Below are 22,937 nucleotides of genomic sequence, written 5' to 3'. Positions count from 1 at the left end.
TTTCAATCCATACTAGTTGTTTTTTGGAATTGCTTCGAGCAGCATAGAATTTCGTGGTGATGCAGAGCGCCGACTTCGTTTTTCCTTTCACGAGCGGCCGATCTCTACGTGTCGTTATTTTATATCTGTTATTTTTTAAAAGTAGTAACGGTTGCGTTATGTTATTTATAAATAATTGTTATAAAATAACAGATAGTTAAATAACAACCCATCACTACCTCAGATACAAAAAAACGCAACGGATTATTTTTTGGTCAAGTTTAAAGTGTTATATTTTTTTACTTTTAGCCATATTTTCATGAATTTTTTAACTGTATTTAAATCTATTAACTTAATTTTTTTATAAACATAAATTCAGTTTTTTTATAAACTTTAGTATTTATTTATTTTATATCTTTATTTTTAGTTTTGATATCACACGGTGGCTTTGGTGACTATTGTCGTAATGTCATATCGACACTGATTAGAACTCTTTATGAATAAAAAACGTTAAAAGGTTGGTTTTAATAAATATTAGTAACCCTAACAAAACTAAGGATATTAAAAAAAAATACTGTAATAACTAGGTGTACAAACAAACAAAAAACTTGTAAAAAATACTATAATACTTTGTATTGCCTCCCCCGGCTGGTATAACTTGGTCGGTTCATACTGTTAATGAGGCTGCAACTATATTGTGGTATGTTTTCCTATTCTTCTTCAAGGACCCAGCGAATATTCATAATTTCAGTCATCTTCAACAAGATCAATGACTTTTGTACAATCTTCGACACTAAGGATCATATTTTATCGTACACGACAATCATCACCAAAGCCACAGTGGCGTGCCGTAAAGGGGCTCGGGGGGGGTTGATTGCCCTCTCCGCCCTTAGCTCTGACTGAGTGACGCGCCCTAGTGAAATCGCAAAATGGATCGTACAATCTAACTATTCTCATTCTACGATCACATTATGGTCTAGTCTTTTTATTTAATATTAACCAAGGCATGTGTTGACATGAGTCAAAAAACAAAATATTCGGGAGACATGACCGAAAAATAATGTTTTATAAAAATGTGCTCGCGAAATTATTGCACAGGGTGATTTAAAGATAGGGTAAAAAACAACTCTTCGATTAACCCTGTAAAATAAGTCAAATACTAAAGTTTATAATAAACAGAGTCTATGAATTAAAGTTGGTATATTTATATACAGTTTGCTAAAAAAAAATCAAGGAAATGGGCTAAAAATAAAAAGATATAACATTTTAAACTTCACCAAAAAATTTTCCGTTCCGTTTTTTTGCATCTGAGTGTATAAAGATATAAAAAAATACTACCGGTAGTATCTTCTTCGCTAATGGAAAGTACTCTTTCGGCGCTGTTACGGAATTTTACACTATCGGTATTCATTTTGGCATTAAAATATGTGTAAGAGTACAAAATTTCAAGAATACCGTTGTATATGTACCAATTTTGTCAAAAATAAACATAATATTAATTGTGAAATTAATTTACCAATGTTGTCAAAAATAAACATGAAATTATTTTTATTTACCTGTTCCTTGGGAAACATCTTAGAACATGTTTATAGGAACTTTTTGTTTTATTTTTGTCAATAGAACGATCCAAAGTTTGGTACATTGTTTTTTAACACCCTTTATAGGTATAACTACGAGAATTCATCGCCTAAGGGACTAGTGCTTGTTATTTTATCTTAATCTTTTCTAATCTAAGCCTCTTTTTTCCAGACTGGCGTCCTAGAAATGACGTGGGTGATGTCGGACTATGCAGCTTCCAGTCCGCAAGAACTGACCGTCTCCAAGGGACAACAGGTGGAGGTCGTGGAGGTGTGTGCTGCGCGGCCGGACTATTGTCTGGTGCGCATGCCCACAAGGGGCTCCGAGGGACACCAGGAGACCGTGCCGGAGGGTTTGGTACCGTTGGCGGTGCTCAAGCAACCTCCCCAGCCCAGAGGATCGCCATCTAGGAGGGTACCGCAGAATGTCGATCACGAAGTTCCAGGTTAGTGATGAATTAATTGTTTTTTATATTTTGTTCCTTTTAACGACGTTTTTTGTTAAAATTTTAGTGGAAAATCTAGTAGTGCTATTAGGGGGGACGTATGTGTTTCAAACTGTGATCAGGATTTTTAGTAATCCATTAAACATAAAATATAATAAATTATCTTTTAGGACAACTGTTTCGGAATTTAATTAAATCAACGCGAGGAGATTGTATAACATTATATTTTTTAATAATTATATAAATTAATTGTTCTTCAATTTTTTGTAAATTTATTATTATATTATTATTAATTTAATCTCAGAGTATTAAGAATTTGATATTATTTTTTAAAGGTTTTGTTTATAGTAACGAAAGTTTCATGATCGAATTTAATTATTGTAATACCTTCACCATACTGTCACTAATACTATTACTAGGGTGAGTCTAGATAATTGCATATTTTTTTGAGGGCTAAGATATTATGTTTTTAACTAAAAATTAAAAAACCGTCCTGTCAAAAATAGTTGATGCCTGTCAAAAAAAATTGTATAGCCCAAAATTCAAATGTAGTGATTACCACAGCCCACTCTAACATAAAGAGAAGACATAATGTGACTATCTATGTCAAAAATTAAGTTGTTTGTATGTCATATAATAATGGCGGTAGCTCTCATGGAATTGAGCGATTAAAGCATTATCATAAATATTTTTTTTTCAAACGGAAACCCACATTTTTTTATTTCACTGGTTAAAAGGTTTTTCAATTCGTTACTTTTTGACTATACATGTTCCTATACCTAAAATAAATCGTTTTTATGTTATTTAAGATTTAGTTTTAAAGCGTATATTTTTCTTGATTTTATCTAGCTTCCTTTGACATTTAGTGTCAAACAATTAGACAATTTATTCCCATATGTCAGAAAACTAATTATTTGAATTTCCTATATTATAAATATTGCCTGCTAAAGAGTTTAAAGGATATTTATAAAAATATATGTATCTCATATTTTCGCTCTTTAGAGATATCTAATAGTTGATCTTATATATCGCGGGTACACGCTAGTAAAAATATAAAGTAAATCAATCCGATAATAAATCAATTGTTAAATTATTGTTGCGCAAATCGTATAAAGCACCTTTATGGGGAAATTTGGGCCTAGATTATATGCACGACTCTGATGTAGAATGTTTTAGCATCTATAAACATGGATTTTACCAACCGAAACTATCGACATTCCGAAACAATATGACAAGTTATTCACTATATACGGTATCTCTATTAGTAAGATAACCGATATCAATTGATTTGTTCGTCATGTATCACAGGAAAATTTGTCTTATCTGCGATTAGATTACACAGATACACAGATCCTCTAGAGTTTATGTATATTTCAATCGCAAAAAATGAAAGGCGAAAAAATGACAGTATTTTGTTTTTATCTGCAATGTTTAATTGTTTTCTTCGTAACAAAGGTATGTGACACTTAATTGTATTTGTTGTTTAGATAATTTTTTTTAGTTATTTATAGAAGGTATTTTTGTTTAAATATTTGGATTGAAAATAACCGCGGTCAATAATATGTAATTTAAAATAAAATAAAACAAATAATATGTAAAACAAAAAAATCCTGACATACATCCATAGATTTTCTAAAAAATCGCTCTCAATGCAATGGCGTCTTTATTTGTTCTTGTTACACACACTATTTTTTCTTAATTACTGATCTTTAGTCGACTTTAGTCAATACACCTCATTGTTTTAAACAAATACACAATCGTCACAATACATATTTGTATTTAAAATCAATTATTTCATAAATTTGCATAATATGATCAAAATTTTTAATAAAATGATCTTACAGTAAATTCATTAAAAAGTATTTGTCAGGCTAGATTTGATTACTTGAAAAAAGTATGGGTTTTTCGCCACTGGAAGAGAAATTGACAAAATAAAGAAGTATTTTTTTGTAAACACCACTGGTTTTTGGTTCACAAACGGAAGCCGCTTGTCAATGGCGTTGTACTAGTAAAACAACTTTTTTTAACTAAGAAAAACTATTCAAGAACGCCTTTAGTTTTTAGCAGATACTTATATTAATGATATTATTAAAAGATATTTATATGAAAGACCATATTAAATCAAATATCAAATTAACGATTACTACCTAACAAATAATTAGTGAGGTAAATCCTTATCTTAAACTTTCTGTTTATTGTTTGTATTTAATAATTTTTACTTATGTTTTGTTCTCTTTATTTATATATTCGGTGATCTAGATTAAAAAAAATAAATAAATAACTAATCAAAGAAGCTATAGCCTCTTCAGATTCCTAAGCACATTTATGTATATTAGATTGAAGTAGGAAAACTTTTTTATTTTATTTTCTTTTTTTGGTCTTACATTCTAATTCTGCATTGTTAAAATCTACCCTGTACCTACCCTGTCCCGTGAATGCCGACAAATCTTAGATTTGCGAAAATCGCTCTTTTTAAAACAATTTTTATGTTCGTTTAATTCGTAGGTAACATTTATCATAACATTTATTTAATGGATTAGATGTTTCACCAATTTCTCACATTCACATGGTATTTTGTATATCACATTTTTGTTTGTTGTTCAGGGTTCAGTGGCTTAGTTGGGTCAAAATGGATCTATCCAAGTGGATAATGGATGTTCGTATGTTATATTGTTTTTCTATCCTTCTTATTTTTTGTGGTTAGGTGGTTAGTGTTGAACGTAGGGGAGGGCCTAGAGATTTTGTTTTTTAAAAAATGCAGAATAATAATTTTAAAAAGCAAACACATTTTTGAATAAACCTTTTACATGAATTTCTGTATCAAAAAATTGTATAGGCTTCACACATATTTTGAACAAAACTAGAAAAAGTCATAATATTTACATTATATTAATATTTATTTTAAAAATATTTTTTTATCGTGTTCTTTTTGCCTTTGTGACCACAGACTAACTAAATTAGTTTGAGTTATGACGAAGAAAGGAGAGAGGAGATATGCCTCCTAAAAATTTAAGTATTTTTTGTTGGTAAAACAAATTTATTTTACTAGTAAATAGCCACTGACCAGCTAGTTTCCGTTTGGATTCAACTTAGTGGTATTTACAAAAATAACTTTTTAATTTTGTTAATTTCTCTTCCAGTGACGAAAAACCCAGACTTTTTCCAAGGGATAATCTTATTATTCGGTCTTAGAGGTGGGAATTCTAGTTCCTTGGGAGAAACTAGTTCCTTAGTTCTAGTTCTTCCAGAAGAATAGTTCCTTGAACTAGGTCTTTAGTTCAAAATAGTTCTCGACTAATATTGACATCTCCGTTGCTTCCTAATGGATTTCGTTTTGGTTTGGTTTCTACTATTCAAAGTTCATACTATTCAACTATTCACAGTATAATCTGTATAATTTTTATAATGTACGAAATATAACGAGAGGTGTCATTGTGTATGTCAAAAACATAGGTAAGTTTTATTGCAGATAAAAAAATAAACTCAAATCAGAGTTTAAAAACTATATGACAAATCAATTGGAGCAAATATTACGAAAATTTTACGAAAAATTGCATTTTTCCTCACTTCATGCTTTTGTTTTTGTCTAAAAATTTTGAATATCTACTTCGTTTTATAAGATATTTCTTAATTTTAGAGACCTAAAGTGAAACATTCCCATAAAATATTTAAAGATCAAACTAAATATCAAAAACAGTATCCACGGCAATTTTCTGTGGTAATTACGCCGACTTTGGCAATAGACAAGAGCCGAATCCATCGTCGTCGTCTTGTATCTCTCGGATCTGCCGACTGAATAGATTCCCGTGACTTAGTCTTTTAATTAGTTCCTCTAGGTCCGGATCCGATAACATACGGCTGGCACTCCCCATGCCTGCCTAACATCAATCGCGATGGTCGATCCGTACGTAAACTAGTCTTTTATTTAGTTCCTCTAGTTCATCTAGGTCCAGATCCGATAACATACGGCTGGCACCACTACCGCCTAGCATCGGTATGCGATCTCGCTGGCCGATCCGTACGTAAACTAGTCTTTTATTTAGTTCCTCTAGTTCCTGTAGGTCCGGATCCGATAACATACGGCTGGCACTCCCCACTCCTGTCTAGCATCGGGCTACGCGCGCTGGCCGATCCATCGCTGTCGTATATTATTACGGTCACAGTCTCGATCCCGGAATAGGCCCTGAGGAACTAGTTCTTTGAGAAACCAGGAACTAGTTCCATTCATTCCGGGGTCGGAATAGTTCATTGCGGAACTAGTTCGTTCACGAACTACATACCTCTATTCGGTCTAATTTCACCTTGTCGCTTGGTACAGTTATGAGTTTGTTTGCCAGTGGATTCCTGTAATATTATTGATTCTCGCTGTAAAATAAATATAGGGTATTTATTCCAGTGTAATACAATGACGTTTTCGACGAAAACAACACGCTGTTTTATAAACCCATAAATCAAAAACCACTTGCGTAAAACAACTCTTTCCCCCCTCACACATCAGCGCCTCTGTCGTTCCAAATTCGCGTAATAAATCTGACACGCGATTAGATCGCTCAATGAATTAGATTATTTCCCCCCGCGTCCGCAAGAACCGAGGGGAAGACCCCCCTTTCAATACACACACGGACCGTGCGGGTCGCATTATTTGTATTTATATTAAGCATCTAGTTGGCACTGATTCTGAGCGTCGTCGCGACACATTGTTTTTTAGTCGAGCGCCGCGGTTGTTGCATTCATTTTTTTCGCGGTTAGTCGCGCGATTTGTTTTTTTTTTGTTTTTGTGACAGGGGATGGAAAATGAAAATTGATTGTTAACAATAAAGTTTTCGTTTTGTTTTACTTGTATGTAGTGTCTTTTTATGTGTTTGCTATTGTGACAGGAGATAAAACAGGTGATTTTACAGTGGACTGTTTTGTTTTTGTTTGTGGTCTCTGCTGTATAGTTCGTGTAATTTTGAAGTAAGTTAGATTTGGCTTTATTTTTCTGAATATTAAGCGGCCATTCTATGCCGGAAATACTGCGACCTACAAGACCTATTGTGTTTGTTTCCTTTTTATGTTCGCATCCAGTTTCCTCTAGCCCTGTGCCCTACACCAACTTGTGCAGGTGCTTGATAAGATAGGAGCATAGTTCCTCCGGTTCTAGCATCTCGATTTGGCTTGCATTTATCTATAAATATCTATGCTCATGCTTACCAATCAAATTCAAATTAATTTTAGCTCGTTGTTAAATGAACTTTACTGTATTACAGCAATCATCACCTGAGGGTGTCGGAATTGAATTTAATTAAAATATTGAACCACTGGGTTAAGAATGCAGAAGAAATAATTAATTTTTAAGTTGTAAGGTGTATATCTAATAGCAGAAAAAGCAATTGAAATATCTAGGTCCATTTCAAGGTAATCTAAAGTGAAAACACAACATTTTTGTAATGGCGATCTTTTAATAACTTTTTAACATAAAAAGCTGTCAGTTTTAATCATTTGTAGATAATGGTTAACTACGCTTACCTAATGTTTGAACTGCTGTGATGTATTGTTGTGAAATAGTGTTTTATTTTACTATGATGGTTACTTATTCAGATGAAATTATTTTTTTACTGGGTTTATTTAGAGTATTTTCTGTTTTTATTGTAATTTATGTTACATCTAATATACGTTGGCTGCTATCAAGGATTTGCTTCAGAATAGTTACTCTCAGAAATTTAAAAAAAAATTAAGTCTAGTGATGAGCGACACTGGTCTTGGATTTGCGGTCCTGCATTTTTGTTGCGTTTTTTATTTACATAGATAATAATAAAAAAATAACGAAATTTTTATTTACTGACCTCTTTCCACCTGTAATTTATTATATTATTAAAATTTTTAAAAAAGGAAACATCCATGGTATTAAAAATTATCGGCCTATTAGTAAGCTATGTGTGTTCTGTGAAAAATTCTTGAGAAAATTGTATATAACAGAATTCTAGAACACGTCAAAGATATTATCATACCACAGCAACATGGTTTTCTTCCTAATAGGTCTATAGAAACTAATTTGATAACATTTGTAGATTCCCTTTATGAATCCATGGATAAGAGAGTTCCGGTGGATGTTGTCTATACGGACTTTAGTAAGGCTTTCGATAAAATCAATCATCAATTGTTAATTGATCGCCTTGCTGAGACTGGTATTGATGGGATTCTTTTGTGGTGGATTGAATCATATTTAAAAAATAGAAATCAACTAGTAACAGTCAATGGATACAGATCTGATCTCTTTAGGGTACCATCCGGGGTACCTCAGGGCAGCCATCTCGGTCCGTTATTTTTCATCGTATACATAAATGACATCTTAATTTTTTATCTTAATATTTTTATATTAATATCTGTTTTCACCACTGCAAGTTTCTACTTTACGCTGACGATTTAAAGTTATATCAACCTATACAGAGCTCTGTTGATCACCATAATATACAAGATGATCTAAACCGCTTGGTAGACACTGTAATTCTATAGATTTATTTTTAAACTTAGAAAAATGTGTGTCTATCAGATTTACTAGAAACAGAGGCTCTGTAGATCATACATATTTGTTGAATAATATTAATTTAAAAAATGTTACTGAAATAAAAGATCTTGGTGTAATAATAGACTCAAAATTATTGTTCGGCTTCATAAAGCGCAGTACTAAGCATTTTAAAAGTTTCAGAGCTCTTCTAAATCTTTTTTACGCATTCATTTGCAGTAAGCTATTCTTCGCATCCGCAGTTTGGAATCCGCAGTACCAGATATATATAAACAGAATTGAATCTATACAAAATATATTTTTGAAATATTTATCGCTAAGATGTAACATCGACTTATACCTAGGCTATGCACCGCTGATGCGCAACTTTGGGATTCTTTCGTTAAAAGATCGTAGAGTTGTGTCGGTTTTGGTTTTGTTTTTTAAAATATTTAAAACATTGGTTTACGCTCCGGAAATCTATAATAAAATAAATTTAAAATTATCTAGACTCTTCAAGAAAAAAAAATTTCACCTTGATATTTTAACTTCTTTATATCAGCACTTAAGTATTTTAAATTGTCTATATAAAAACTGTCCACCATATACTCCGTCACCTTTCGAAAATGATCCGAAAAAGTTTTTTCATAGTTTTGAGCCATTTAGATAAAATTAAAAGTTATAACCAAGAAAATTTACCGCTGAACTGAAAAGCACGAAGAAAAATAATAACAAAATCCAAAATGGCTGCGCCCGATACGCATGAGCAAGGCAATCAGTCATACCAACATATGATATGAAACTTCCCTGTCTACGATCTGAAACGTGATTGGTGAAGGCTATGTACGTCACAACTCAACCGGGAATGTTCAAGTTTGAAATTATAATTTAATTTCTAAAATTATATCATGGAATTTTTCCTAATTTCCTATGTATTGTAAGTAATGAAGACTTAATCCATGCAATACAATGATTTATTTACGAATTTATATTTTTTGGATCATGCCCATTACAATGTCAGACTAAGAAGACTTATTTCATATTACATCTAGTGACTAATGTGTTCTGTTTTAGTTATGGCTATTTACTAAGAATAGGTTTAATTCCCACAAAGGTACTGACACTGATAGCTTAACATTATTACTCCAATTTTTACACCCCTAAATTCACCCCTATTACTTTGACCCAATGAGTGAAAATGTAGCCTTGATTTTACTCTTCAATTTCCCTTGAGGGATTGAAGCCAATCCATATGGACTCCATCCGTAACGTGGAATAGGAATCGTCCAACGGTCCAAGACACTCGAAAAAGTTTTTGAGAACTTACGACTGGATTTTTAACAAGACACTGTTTCATCAATGAACATCTAGGTAGATTGAAGCTGTGATGATACCTAGATATTGATTGAAGCTATGATAGTTAGATAGAAACGACAACCATTCTTGCCATAAACCTTGGTACGACTGATATCGCAGATAGAGAACTAATCTCTTAAACCGCATTAATCAGCCTTGATGAACGACAAAATCGTTGACACTGATATATGTGTTTGTCATTTTAATTTCCAAAGTAGTTTATTTTATTTTACAAAGAAATAAGTTGGGGTACTTAATTTTCCCTCGATATTTTCTTAACTTTTTAAAATCACAAAAAACGTAATAACACGAACCAAAATGCAAAAGCAATGCTCAAATGTTTATCAATTTGCAGAACGCAAGTTAACTGACATAATTTCACACAAATTATAACCTATAATTTGGCAAGACTTTGACAAGTCCCAAAAATCTTAAGTCGAGTTCATACGCATCTGCGTCCGCGCGTCGTTCATCGTTCTGTCACTCCAATCATGTTGAAAATATGATCTGTCATTTTTGAAAAATAAACCAATAAGATTGGTTAAAAACATCATGACGGATCTATAGGTACCGGGTGTTGCATCGTCGGACGGGACATAGGAAATCCCATGTAAATTTTAATGGGGCCAATTATAGGCTTCCCTAATTATTTTAGAGAATAATTCTATTTAAGTTTATTGAAGAGCACTAAAACCCACATTCAAAAGAATAACTTTAGATATTTTTGATTAGCTCGTTTACGAGTTATCGCCGATTTCTTTTTAAATATTTCTCCTTTCCCTGTATTTACTTATGAGCACCAGTCAAGGTAAAAGATAACTGTCAAATGAAGTTGTCAATTCAGAAATTTACCTATTTAGTGCTTTATTATTATTGAAAACTCATTCCTACATCGGAAATCTTAAAGATGTATTTATAAATACAAATTAATATGAATTAAAGTAAAATAAAGTAATCAATTACAAGGTTAATTATAGTATTATTACAATATTCAATAACTTATTAATTTAGGTACTATTAAATTGTTAGAACTTTAGGATTTAAGATGTTCAAATATTCCTCCATCGACTGCTAGACAATAACCCAGGCGATCATAAAATTTTCTTCTTACATTCGCTAGTTGATAAACTGAAATTCTATTGCATTCGGCAGAAATAATATTTTTTAACTCGTCTAGATTTGGGTTTTTTTTTCCTTGTATATCCTGTTTTTTAAATGGCCCCAGAGAAAGAAATCATTTGGCGAAATATCAGGAGAACTTACTGGCCAATTTACTGTATGATTTAGGCCAATAACGTTTCCGTTAAAACTATTGTCTAAATATTCCCGAACAGTTAGGGTACTATGTGCCGGACAGCCATCCATTTGGTGCCATACTTCCTGATTTTCCCTAGCGGCATCATGTAAAGCAGATAAAATATGATTTTCGAGTAGTTTCAAATAATATTCTGCATTTAAATTTCGCGTAAGAAATAATGGCCCGATAATATTGTGTCCGAATATCCCTGCCCAAACATTTACTTTCTGTGGATATTGCGTCCTTGTTTCGGCAAACATGTGTTGGTTTTCTTTGTTCCAATATCGATAAGTTTGAACATTGGGTTCATTATCTAAGGTAAACATGCATTCGTCAGTGAAACATATGTTTTTTAAAAATTCCCTATCCGTGTTTGCTCTTTCCATCATATCAAAACAAAACGCCTGCCGCCGTATTTCGTCCCCATCTCGTAGCTCTTGGTGCTTTTCATATTTGAAGGAATAGTATTTATGTCGTTTCAAAATTCGAAACGCTGTAGTGTGATTTATTCCTATTTCATCCTCAAGTTTCCTTGTGCTGATCTTTCCATCGTTCTCTTCCACGCACAATAAAACTTCCAAGTCGGTATCATTTCTTGCATCTTCTCTTTGTTCCTGCCTTGCTTCACATCTGCAGTTATTTATTAGGGTACCTTTGGTCTCAAATCTCTGGATATTCCTTGCGATTGTAGATTTTCCAGGTATCGGTCTATTCGGATACAGAGCAGCAAACATGTCCGACACCTTTTGATAACTATTTCCTTGATAATATCATTTAATTATCAATACTTTTTCTTCGGTAGTGTAATTCATGGCTAATATTTTCGATGTAGGTATGAGTTTTTAATAATAATAATAATAATAAAGCACTAAATAGATAAATTTCTGAAATGACAACTTCATTTGACAGTTATCTTTTACCTTGACTGGTGCTCATAAGTAAATACAGGGCCATAAGAAAGGAGAAATATTTAAAAAGAAATCGGCGATAACTCGTAAACGGGCTAATCAAAAATATCTAAAGTTATTCTTTTGAATATGGGTTTTAGTGTTCTTCAATAAACCTAAATACAATTATTCTCTAAAATAATTAGGGAAGCCAATAATTGACCCCATTAAAATTTACATTGGATTTCCTATGTCCCGCTCGACGATGCAACACCCGGTATATAAACCCATCCATAGTATAGGTACTTAAAAAATATTAGTGAAAATTCTTTTCTTAGTGAAAAAACACCAGAACACCTAATCACTGAGTGCGCCGAGACGACAACCATCCGTGCCATGAACTTTGGTATGACTGAAATCGGAGATGGAAAACTACCCTCTGTAAAACCGTCCCAGATACTGGCTTTTATCAAAGCCCTGGGACTGTATGATGAGTTATAACTCAAGAAAGGGGGGCACAATAGATCTGTAAGATCGCAGTGTTTAACTCCCCTCCCACTCATTCTAAATTCTAGTAAAATAAATGGATTGGTATAGACGTAATCTACCTTTTTTCTGTCATCGTTTGTCAAAATCTTACTTGAGTCGTAAAACAGAGTATAAACTAAGTTTGACAAAGCTTGATCAGAATTATTTTGACTCATTTAAAACTGACGATTACTATTCTCGATTATTTTTATTTCGCCGAAAGTAAGCGTCAAATTCAGAGAGACAGACGTTCTACAACGGTTTATATTAAGACTTAAGCTTTTGATTATTTAGAAATTCTGGACCGGTCGATTCTTGATCCCCGGCCAACTTAGATCGCCTTGACCGTTCGTTGTGCGTTCGATTTGACCAGCTCTCTGTTTATTATTTCAATAATAAAATTGCAACGTTCAGAACTAGTTAAATGTGCCGCCTGGTGGTTAGTTCGTTTGAACGTTTCATTCAGAACATTGATCTGGCGATAATCGATGAAAATAAAAAATATTTTTTATGAGAATCTGTTCATAAACTTCGCTTGATATGAGTGGGGTTTTTTGATGATATGACTTTGGAGTTTTTGATAGTGGCATTTTAAAAATAACATCATAGGAAAGTTTTTTTTTAGATTTAAACAGGGGTGGCATGTTACAAAAAAACTACTAGTTTTAAGTATACAGAACCATTGGTAGGATTTTATTTAATTTTTTTTTTATATATAAATGCACCTGCTCTATGTATCTAAATTATTTTCACAACGTTGCAGTGTTGCCGCGCTTGATTCGAAAAGCAGTAGCATATTTGTTATTTTAATATAATAATAATGGAACATCTAGTATATTATTACATTTTTCGAAACTACTTTTATTTTTCATAATTTCTCTGTTATGATATCCCTTTGAATAAGAAGACTAAGGAAGGAACATAATGCTATCCATGTATTCATGCATGGTGGGCGGAAAAAGGACTCTAGGGTGGGGATCCTTGACAGTTACGTTTTACGATTCATTTGATACATTTGAATTTGATTTGAAATTTTGTGGATTTGTCGGTCTTTACGGAGCTTATTTTATGTTATTTGTTATTTATTCTACTACTGATAGTTGTATAAAGGTAGTAAATCTAGATGGAAATTGTGGCAGATCTTAAATTAACAGTGACACTTATCGCGATTTATCGAAAAAGTCTCTAAAATAGTTTGTTGTGTAGCGTGCGGTAGATCTCGGCAAAAATCGAGTGAAATAATGGAACAACTTTTCGCTAGTAAGCGGCTATATAATATACATACGTGTAGTAAACCGATCATTTATGAAATTCACTTAAATTAACTAATTATGTATTTTTTCTTGCATTTTTGCTTTTATTTACTACTTGTCAAAGATTAGATTTCAAAGAATTTAGATACGTCAATTTGACTTACCTGCTTCAGTAGCGTATCGGATGTTTATGGTTATAAATAATTATTATAACTTATCTATTTTTATTAGAATTTTATATTTTTATAACAATTTTAATAAGTATCAACATTTATTCACAACGTAAAACAAAAAAAAATATTGATTGTCTACCCCACGTCTACCCTACATCATAGTTTTACATTTTTTAAATAAAATTAGAACGGCACTGATAAACCGGAATTTAAGTCGGCCATATTTGAGTCCCATCGCGGTGGACCTAAGATTTTTGATATGCTCCTTCCTTAGTCTTCTTATTCAAAGTGATATCCTATACCTACAGTATGTCCCGGATTGTCTTTACAAGAGGAAAAACTTTTTTTATTATTGACATTTGGAGAAAAATGCATTCTTCATAAAAAAATGTGCTTGCTCTAAAATGGTTAATCCCGTTTATACTTTAAGAAAACATGAAATTATGGTTGAATTTTCCTAAAAGTCCTAAAAAATACTAAAAATCAAAACGCGTTTCTATGGTAATATAATTTCGTTTTCATTTTTGATAGATTTTTTTCACAGAATTTTAATTACCGTCATATTTTTAAAATGTTAAAAAAGCACAAAATGTATTTAGTTCAATGCTACGGAAAGGGTGATAATAGTTATCGGAAAATTGATACTTTAACAGCAAAAAATATTTTAATCAAAATTAATTATAACCATCTATAAAAGAATAAAATCTAAATTATATTACCATAGAAACGACTTTCAATTTTTAGGCCTTTAAAATGGAAATTTGGAAACGTATAAACGGGATTAACCATTTTAGAACAAGCAAATTTTTTTTGGAAAAATGCATTTTTCCCAAAATGCCAACAATAAAAAAGTTTTTTTCTTCTTGTAAAGACAATCCGAGGACATACTGTATACAGGGTGTCCCAGAAATAAGTGCAAGTATTTTAACTGGTAGTATATTTCAACCCCAGAAACACGCCTATGTGTTTTTTTTGGCGAAATTTTTTTTTTGGAAAATTCGGAATTTTTTGAAAAATTTTTGGGGAATTTTTTGAAAAAATTTTTGGAAATTTTTTTAGTTTTTATTTAAAAAAGATAGGTAATTTCTTGATAATATAGCAACATAGGCAATAGATTAACTTTACAAGAAATAAAATCCAGAAAAGATCCAGTGGTCCCAAAATTTTAGCAAAAAAATTACTTCCAAAGTAAAATAACTCCGTTATTTTGGACTTATTTGAAAATCGATAAAGAGAAAATATATTTCTTTTATCGAGATCTACCCCTTAAAATACTTGCACTTATTTCTGGGACACCCTGTATAGTTATCGAGAAACAAATGTAGAATATGTGTAAAATTGACAAAAACATGACATTGAATAAGCATTATTTGTGAAATTATGAATTCAGCCTATTCAAACTTTTAGAAATTTGGATCGTAGGTTAAGTAATTAAATAATCTATAGACGAAAACTAGTCTTAGGTTTAAAAAAAATAAAAGATGCCGCATTATTATAACAAAATAATAGTAGTATATTATACGTATAAGGTACTTAAAATTTATTTAAGATGGAATTGTATTTAGAGATTAGATATACATTTTTGTTAAGATAAAAATAATGTTCCACATCCCAATAGTGTGAAATTATCAGTATTCGCCAAATATTATAAATATATGCTATAGATTTGGTGTTATAGTTAGTTTTAATTACTCAAAAAAGAGTTTTTAATAGAAAAGTGTAAATGTTTCGAAGAAAGAGTAGAGGCGAATTGGGTAAGATACATATAAGATTATGTTTATTTAAATATTGTATGCGGTTTTTCCTATTTCACAAGGATACTTATAAATAAACAATTACAATATACATAACAAGTATATTTTAAAGTGTATTAAGTAGTTATTAAATCAATTAAAGTTCCTTTTTCCTATGTAAATCGAAAGCTGTTAAGTGTTGTATTGTTAATTCCATAATTATTTTCTTAAATTCTATTTATAGCTTTAATATTATTATTGTTCGGTATGCAAATCTGTTTATAAACAGGGTGTGAGACCAGAAGATATACAAAGATGTTTATATCTGTGTAAATATTATACTATTTGAAATGATATGACAATACAAATTTCACATTCCCGTTGCTAGTTTTTCTGCTCTAAAATTTGTAATTATTATAAAAAATATATCTGACGCTTCGTGCCCGAGATGCCATTATTAATTTTTTATATATTTTTTTTTATAAAACGATGGAAAAGAAGTATAGCATGTTTATGTGGAGACATTTTGCGTCGTGAGCAACTGACAATTAAAAAAATGCTGTTACATCAAATTGTTACTTAACTTTTTCTTCTTTTGCCTTTTTTATTCACTCGGTTTCACTTATTTTCAAGCACGGACTGTACGTCTATGTGATAAAAGCCGCTTTAGTCTTCGTGCTGACTGAGAAATTACACTTTGCGAGACATTAAACCAATCAGCCATATCGATATGTCGCGCACCTCCAAGAAACAATTCAATGGCTTGATATGCGTCCTCTGCTGGTAAATGACATCTGTCCATATTGTTGATGACAAAATGACCACAATATCGCAAAACACACAATATCGCGAAATCGAAATACACACAATGTACCTCAAACCAACACTGTTCGGATTTTATATGATTCAAAATAAAAAATATATAAATTGTAAAATTAGTAATTTTTTAATGGCCATAATGCGTTCTTTCAAAATCATCGAACAACTAAATCATTTCCATAGATCCAGTGACGTACCGTGACTTTCAATTTTGAGACCAAAAACTGAAACAATAATTTGTCAAAAAAATCATATTACAGCTATATGTTTTATTTTGCATAAAAATGTTAACTAATCAGTTAGAATAATTATAATTCTTCCCTAACTAAGTGGTTTTATCGCTAAATTTAACTAAAGCTAAGTACAACACAAATCTTGAATACGTGGACTATTATAACAACAAATACATCGTAAAAGACTATTTTGGTAGCACTCTGAACGACAATTCAAGTTAACTTTTTAGAAAATAATTTAAAGGAAAAATGTTAATTCAGTTAATATTATTTTTTTTATACTGCTCAGATTTATCTGGTCTTCTATCATATATTTTGGAAATTAGAGAATTATCTGAAGATTTTCATGTAAAAATTGGCATTGATAGTGGTGGTGGCTCACTTAAAGTTTGTCTGAATGTGCTCCCTGAAAATGATCCCGAATATTTCAAGAAATATAAAAGTGCTGGAATTAATAAACTATTCATAATTAGCTTAGGACCAAAGTGGTCTGAATCTTATGCTAACATTAAAAGCCTCTTTGAGACGTTAGATCTGCAGTCCATATGTGGAATTTGTTCCTATACTTTTGCCGCTGACTTTAAGCTTATTATGATTCTCCTTGGTCTTCAGTCAAATTCATCCACTCACACTTGCCCATGGTATGATGTAAATGTAAAGGAAATGGAAATTAAAGGGTCATTCAGAACTATAAAAAGTATTACAGAAACTACAAATTTATGGCAACAATCTGGAGGAAATATAACAAAAGCCAAAGATTTTAGTAAGCGTTTTTGTTTGAAATTTTTTAAACTGTTGTTTATATATGAAAAAGGGCAATTATTTTTTAGAAAACTGTATAAACATACCTTTAATCATTGGCGACGAAGAAACACCTGTCTTAAAGTATATTCCCCCTCCTGAGCTTCACCTTTTGTTAGGTGTGGTTGATTTGATTGTCTTGAATTGGAGAATACCAATGTTGCAACAGAATGAATAAAAAAAGCGGGATTGAAACTAGATCATTATGGAAAATGTAACGGAAATAACGCCAGACAACTTTTAAAGAAAGTGGATATTTTGAAGACGATATCGCCCGGTAAAGAATCCTATTCAAAGTTTTGACAAGCAAAAACCTAATCATCTTTTTTTTAGGAAATAAACATATTGCAGTGTTTTCTGCATTCAATCAAGTAGTTTCGAGTTGTTTTGGTCAAGCACTAAACAAACATTTTGAACATGACATCGAACAATTTAGATTGGGAATACTCAACTTAGGTATTAAGATAACCCCAAAGATTCATGCAATTCTGCATCATGTGCCAGAGTTTATATAAGCAAATCATAGAGCTCTAGGATTTTACTCGGAACAAGCATCTGAACAGGTTCATTTTTCCTTTAAATTATTTTCTAAAAAGTTTAACTTGAATCCTCGTTCAGAATGCTACCAAAATAGTCTTTTACGATGTACTTGTTGTTAATAGTCCACGTATTTAAGATTTGTGCTGTACTTAGCTTTAGTTAAATTTAGCGATAAAACCACTTAGTTAGGAAAGAAATATAATTATTCTAACTTATTATTAGTTAACATTTTTATGCAAAATAAAACATATAGCTGTAATATGATTTTTTTGACAAATTATTTGTCAGTTTTTGGTCTCAAAATTCAAAGTCACGGTACGTCACTGGATCTATGGAAATGATTTAGTTGTTCGATGATTTTGAAAGAACGCATTATGGCCATTAAAAAATTACTAATTTTACAATTTATATATTTTTTATTTTGAATCATATAAAAACCGAACAGTGCCAACCGTTTCCGAGTAATTGACTTTTAAACATATCACACACTTAAATAATTTGATTTTATTAAATTTGATATGTTCAGTTTCATTTAATGATGCCATTCTGACGAAACTGTGATACTGTTGTAATGGGTTTTTAAATTCCTATTAGCTACTAGTAAATTTAAGTATACAGGGTCGGTCATATAGTTGCGGCACATCAAACTTTTTTTTTAAATGAAAACCCCTGTATATTATTGCATATTTAAATTCTTCCTTCAATTTTAAACAATAATCGTAATACATAATGCACATAAATTGAAGAATTGAAATGTTAAACGAAGATTTTGTAATTTCCAGACTTGATATAATCTCATTTTATACATCTATAAATGCCAACTTGAGAACTAATATCAAATATTATTAAATATTACATTTTCGACAGAATGGCATCGTTAAATGAAACTGAACATATCGAAATTAATTAAATCAAATTGTTTAAGTGATATTTTCAAAAGTCAATAACTTGGAAACGGTTGGTTTGAGGTACATTATGTGTATTTCGATTTTTGCTTAGAATTGAAGAAATAAGAATTGAAATATGCAGTAATATACAGGGGGTTCCCTTTAAAAAAATGAAACTTTTATGTGCTACGACTTTATCACCGACCCTGTATACTTAAATGTATTACTCGTTAATAGATATTTAAAAATCCTTAACTTTTGTATTTAACTTTTTGCGGTGCCTCCTATATTTCACCTAATAATCGACCGTTTCCATACATAACAGCGACCCTGTATATGAAACTCCTAATATTTTGCGCGCTATAATAATATTATGGATGTCAGAACAGAGATCCTTTTAATAAGAATCTGTAGTATGATTAATGTATAATTGAAAAAGATTTCTGTACGACACTGACTATTATTCTAATTTTTTTAACTTAGCCTTTTAAGGAAGGACCCTCTAAAAAGGAAGCTTAATTTAATTCAGTAAATATGTGATGCATCTGCCTAAATAGCAAATGCGGCTTCAAATTTAAATCCTATCTAAACAGTTTTAGCGATGAATTATTGAATACAGTCCAAATTAGATTTTCCTAGACTAATCTGTATTTGTTGTCCTGACATCAGATCTATACTAAACGAAAATTATCAAATAGCTGCCATTATCGCGAATTTAAACGACCCGACTCAAGTGTAACAAACAAATCATTTATGTGAACGGTATTACCGTTGGTTTGGCGACCCTACGCCATTCCTAGAGGCCGCGCGGCCGACTTAACAGGCCAATTGCGTGCGTACACGAACGACAATGGCGCAGCGGGATCCTTAAACGGGCCGCGACAGCAGGAAGTGGCCCATTCCTGACGGTATCCTGCTCGGATCGTTTGCATATTACGGCGCTCGCCATCGACACCGTTTTCTTTCTATAAATTATGTTATTTATTTTTATTAGCGTTCAAAGGTCGAAGCAACGTACGTTTGAAGTATCCCTTGGTATGTAAAGTTGTGACGGAAATTGAAGAATGAAGAATTGCGGAAGAAATGTATTATTTCTAATTTATTGCTTTCCTCCTTGTCGTGTCCTTACCCTTATCAGCTACAATTATTAACATATCAGCAGGGTCGACTAGATCTGAGGAGCCCAGGTTGCATTGTGATTTTAAAGAGCCTGGGTAGATGTAGATGGTATACTACGGGTTGATAATACTATAAATTAATATACTAAGGGATCTCTACTACCAGAAATCAACAGAAGAATTAAGTTAGCATGGAGTATTTATGTAATTATGAGACCTAGAACAAGACCGAACCGGAGATGGGACCATGATATTAGGAAATTAGCAGGGATAACAATAGACAACAATGGGCCCAACTACAAAGAGAGTATGTGAGAGAGGCTACACCATAATTGGAAATGGTTGAATAAGCTGAAAATGATGATGATGATGAGGAATATACTGACACTGAAAATGCAATATGTTAATAATGTGTTGATACTCCTCTGTTTTCTATACACTCGTGAAGTCATCGCTGCATCGATTGGATAAGGTGGTTAATGTCTTCTTGGGGTATGGTACCCCATGCCACCTGAACTGGGAGTGCTGTAAATTATGTAGTCTTCTTCCCATCATATTCCAGACATGTTCTACTGGAGAAAGGTTTATAGATCGAGGAGGCTACTGAAGAACATTTATAATCGAAAACTTCAAAAAAGTTGAGTCCAAATAATACTCAGTATTTTTTTATTAAATGTTCTTCGACACATGATTTTTTCTGACGGTATCTTGTGAAACTTATCAAACTTGACAACATTTATGGTTATTCGGCAAAAATTAATAAAGTTATTTCTATTGTAAAATAAAACACTAATTCAAAACAATGAATAAATTATTTTACTTTCTAACTATTTTACATAAACAGTAGATGATTAAAACTCAATAGTTTTAATGGTTTAATGTTGCTAACATGGTTAACAAAATGCGCGTCCAGTGCAAAAGTAAAGTGTTTTATTGTATGGTGGTTTAATTAGTGTTTTATTTAGCTGTTGTAACACCAAAGTCACACCCCCAACTGTAGTTATCTCTATTCTCATTGCTTTTATTTACCTTTTTATTTACTTTCAGTAATTGTTTTGTATATTTTCAACAAACTTTCCTGATTTTGCTTCTGGTCGTCGTCAATGAATTCTCTTTTATTCCTCTTCGTTTCCTATGTTTGATACCTACCTTATTCAAATATTATTATTAAATAGCGTTCATCGATTCTTTTCAGAACCAGATGTCTGTTTTTTTGGAATTTTTTTGCTTATTTTCTCGCCTTAGTGTTCGTGTTTTTTTGTTGTTGTTAGCGTTTGAAATCAGGGAAATACCCGAAACGGTAATGCAAACCAAAATGCAAAAGTATTGTAAATTTGTAATAATGATGCGTTTTTCTATTAATATGAAAGTGAATAATTACGTTCGATATCCAATAATCTATAAATAATGTCGAGGATTTTATCACAAGTTCCCACACTGCAAAGTTGGATACGACGCCGACGTTTTGTTCACATCTTCATCAAGGTGGGACTAAGGTTTTTGAAGAAAAATGACGCCTTCGACGTTTCGAACCGATGCCTCTAAATGCACAAAATTGTCAGGGTTTTCTCTTAATTATTGGGTCGCAACGGTCATGCAACGGGAAATGGAAAGGTCCATGTTGGGAGTTACACTTTACACTTAGAGATAAAATACCCAATCATACAATACGAAATCGAACAGGAGTAAGAGATGCGGTGATATATGTCTTACATCTTAAATGGAATTGGGCAGGACATGTGGCTAGGATGACAGATGGACGGTGAACAAAGAGACTTGTGGAATGGAGACCAAGACACGAGGTCTATATCCTAGTCGATGGACAGATGATATTAAGAGGGTGGCTGGAAACTGGATTCAAGTGGCACAAAATAGAAAGAAATGGCTAGAGTTAAGGGAGGCTTTTGTTCAGCAGTGGACGGTATAAGCTAAATGATGATGATGGTTCGATTGGAATCAAACTCGGCACGTGGATAAAGGTACCCGGATGGAGTCCTCAGACGGACAGACGGAAGCAAGAAGAAGTTTCACTTCAAATATGCGCACATAGTGCACACACAATTTTTTAAAGCAAGTTATCTCATATATTGCTTCGTACATTCTTTCTTTGTTTGTTTTAAATTTTGTTGGTCCAGTAACATTTCTTCATACAAAAGCTGATTTTTCTACAATTTAAAATATAAAGACCTGGAACGAAAAAATAACTGTAGATATTTTAATAAAAATCGCCGTCTATTTATATGTCTCCGGTGCCGAATTCTGTCGCATATCAGTATCAGATGTTTCCAAATTCTCTCCAATGTTTATTTATAAAGCGCCGTTTGATTCGACTTGAATCGAATCGAAAACGTTTTTTTATTCTATCTGGATTTTTTCGATTTGCCTTGTGCCGGCCAAAGCGATCCACGTGAATTTTTTAATAGAAAGATATCCACAGAATTGGACTTTAACCGTTTATTTGGCTGTCAAATGTTTCGTATTTTCTGTCATATATAAAAGACATGAGTGGGTGTTAGTCCAGGGGCGGGTGTTCAGATAAAAAACGGGATTTGGTATGTTAGTATAAAACATAAATTAGGATCGATCGACGTATTTTGGTCACTTACATCCTCGGTATTTTTTTTACTTTATTCGATAGAAAATGATACTCTGAATAGAATGACATATCATATGTTAACTTATGACATTTTTGCTTAAAAAAATCGTATTTTAATTTCAATCCAGGCCAATACACCCCAATTTTTAATCAAGGATCCTTGGAAAAAACAGATTTGATCGTCTAATGTTTTTCTTATCTTATCCTGGCCGCTTAAAGGTCGATTCTCA

The 22,937-nt window shown here is 32.1% G+C and overlaps 1 protein-coding gene across 1 annotated transcript in view; it reads left to right on the top strand.

Annotated features, from left to right (window-relative positions):
- The window catches only part of LOC115885903 (kalirin), a 402,576-nt gene that overhangs the window by 294,044 nt on the left and 85,595 nt on the right, over window positions 1–22,937 (top strand). The window contains exon 24 of the mRNA XM_030904931.1: window positions 1,729–2,002. Within this exon, the coding sequence (XP_030760791.1) occupies window positions 1,729–2,002 (274 nt within the window). The remainder of the gene's footprint in view (window positions 1–1,728; window positions 2,003–22,937) is intronic.

Source organism: Sitophilus oryzae, unplaced genomic scaffold, assembly GCF_002938485.1.
Source record: "Sitophilus oryzae breed Bouriz unplaced genomic scaffold, Soryzae_2.0 scaffold_465_pilon_pilon, whole genome shotgun sequence".
Classification (NCBI taxonomy): Eukaryota; Metazoa; Arthropoda; class Insecta; order Coleoptera; family Curculionidae; genus Sitophilus; species Sitophilus oryzae.
Note: the sequence above shows the minus strand (reverse complement) of the source record. Positions and strands in the feature narration are given on the sequence as shown.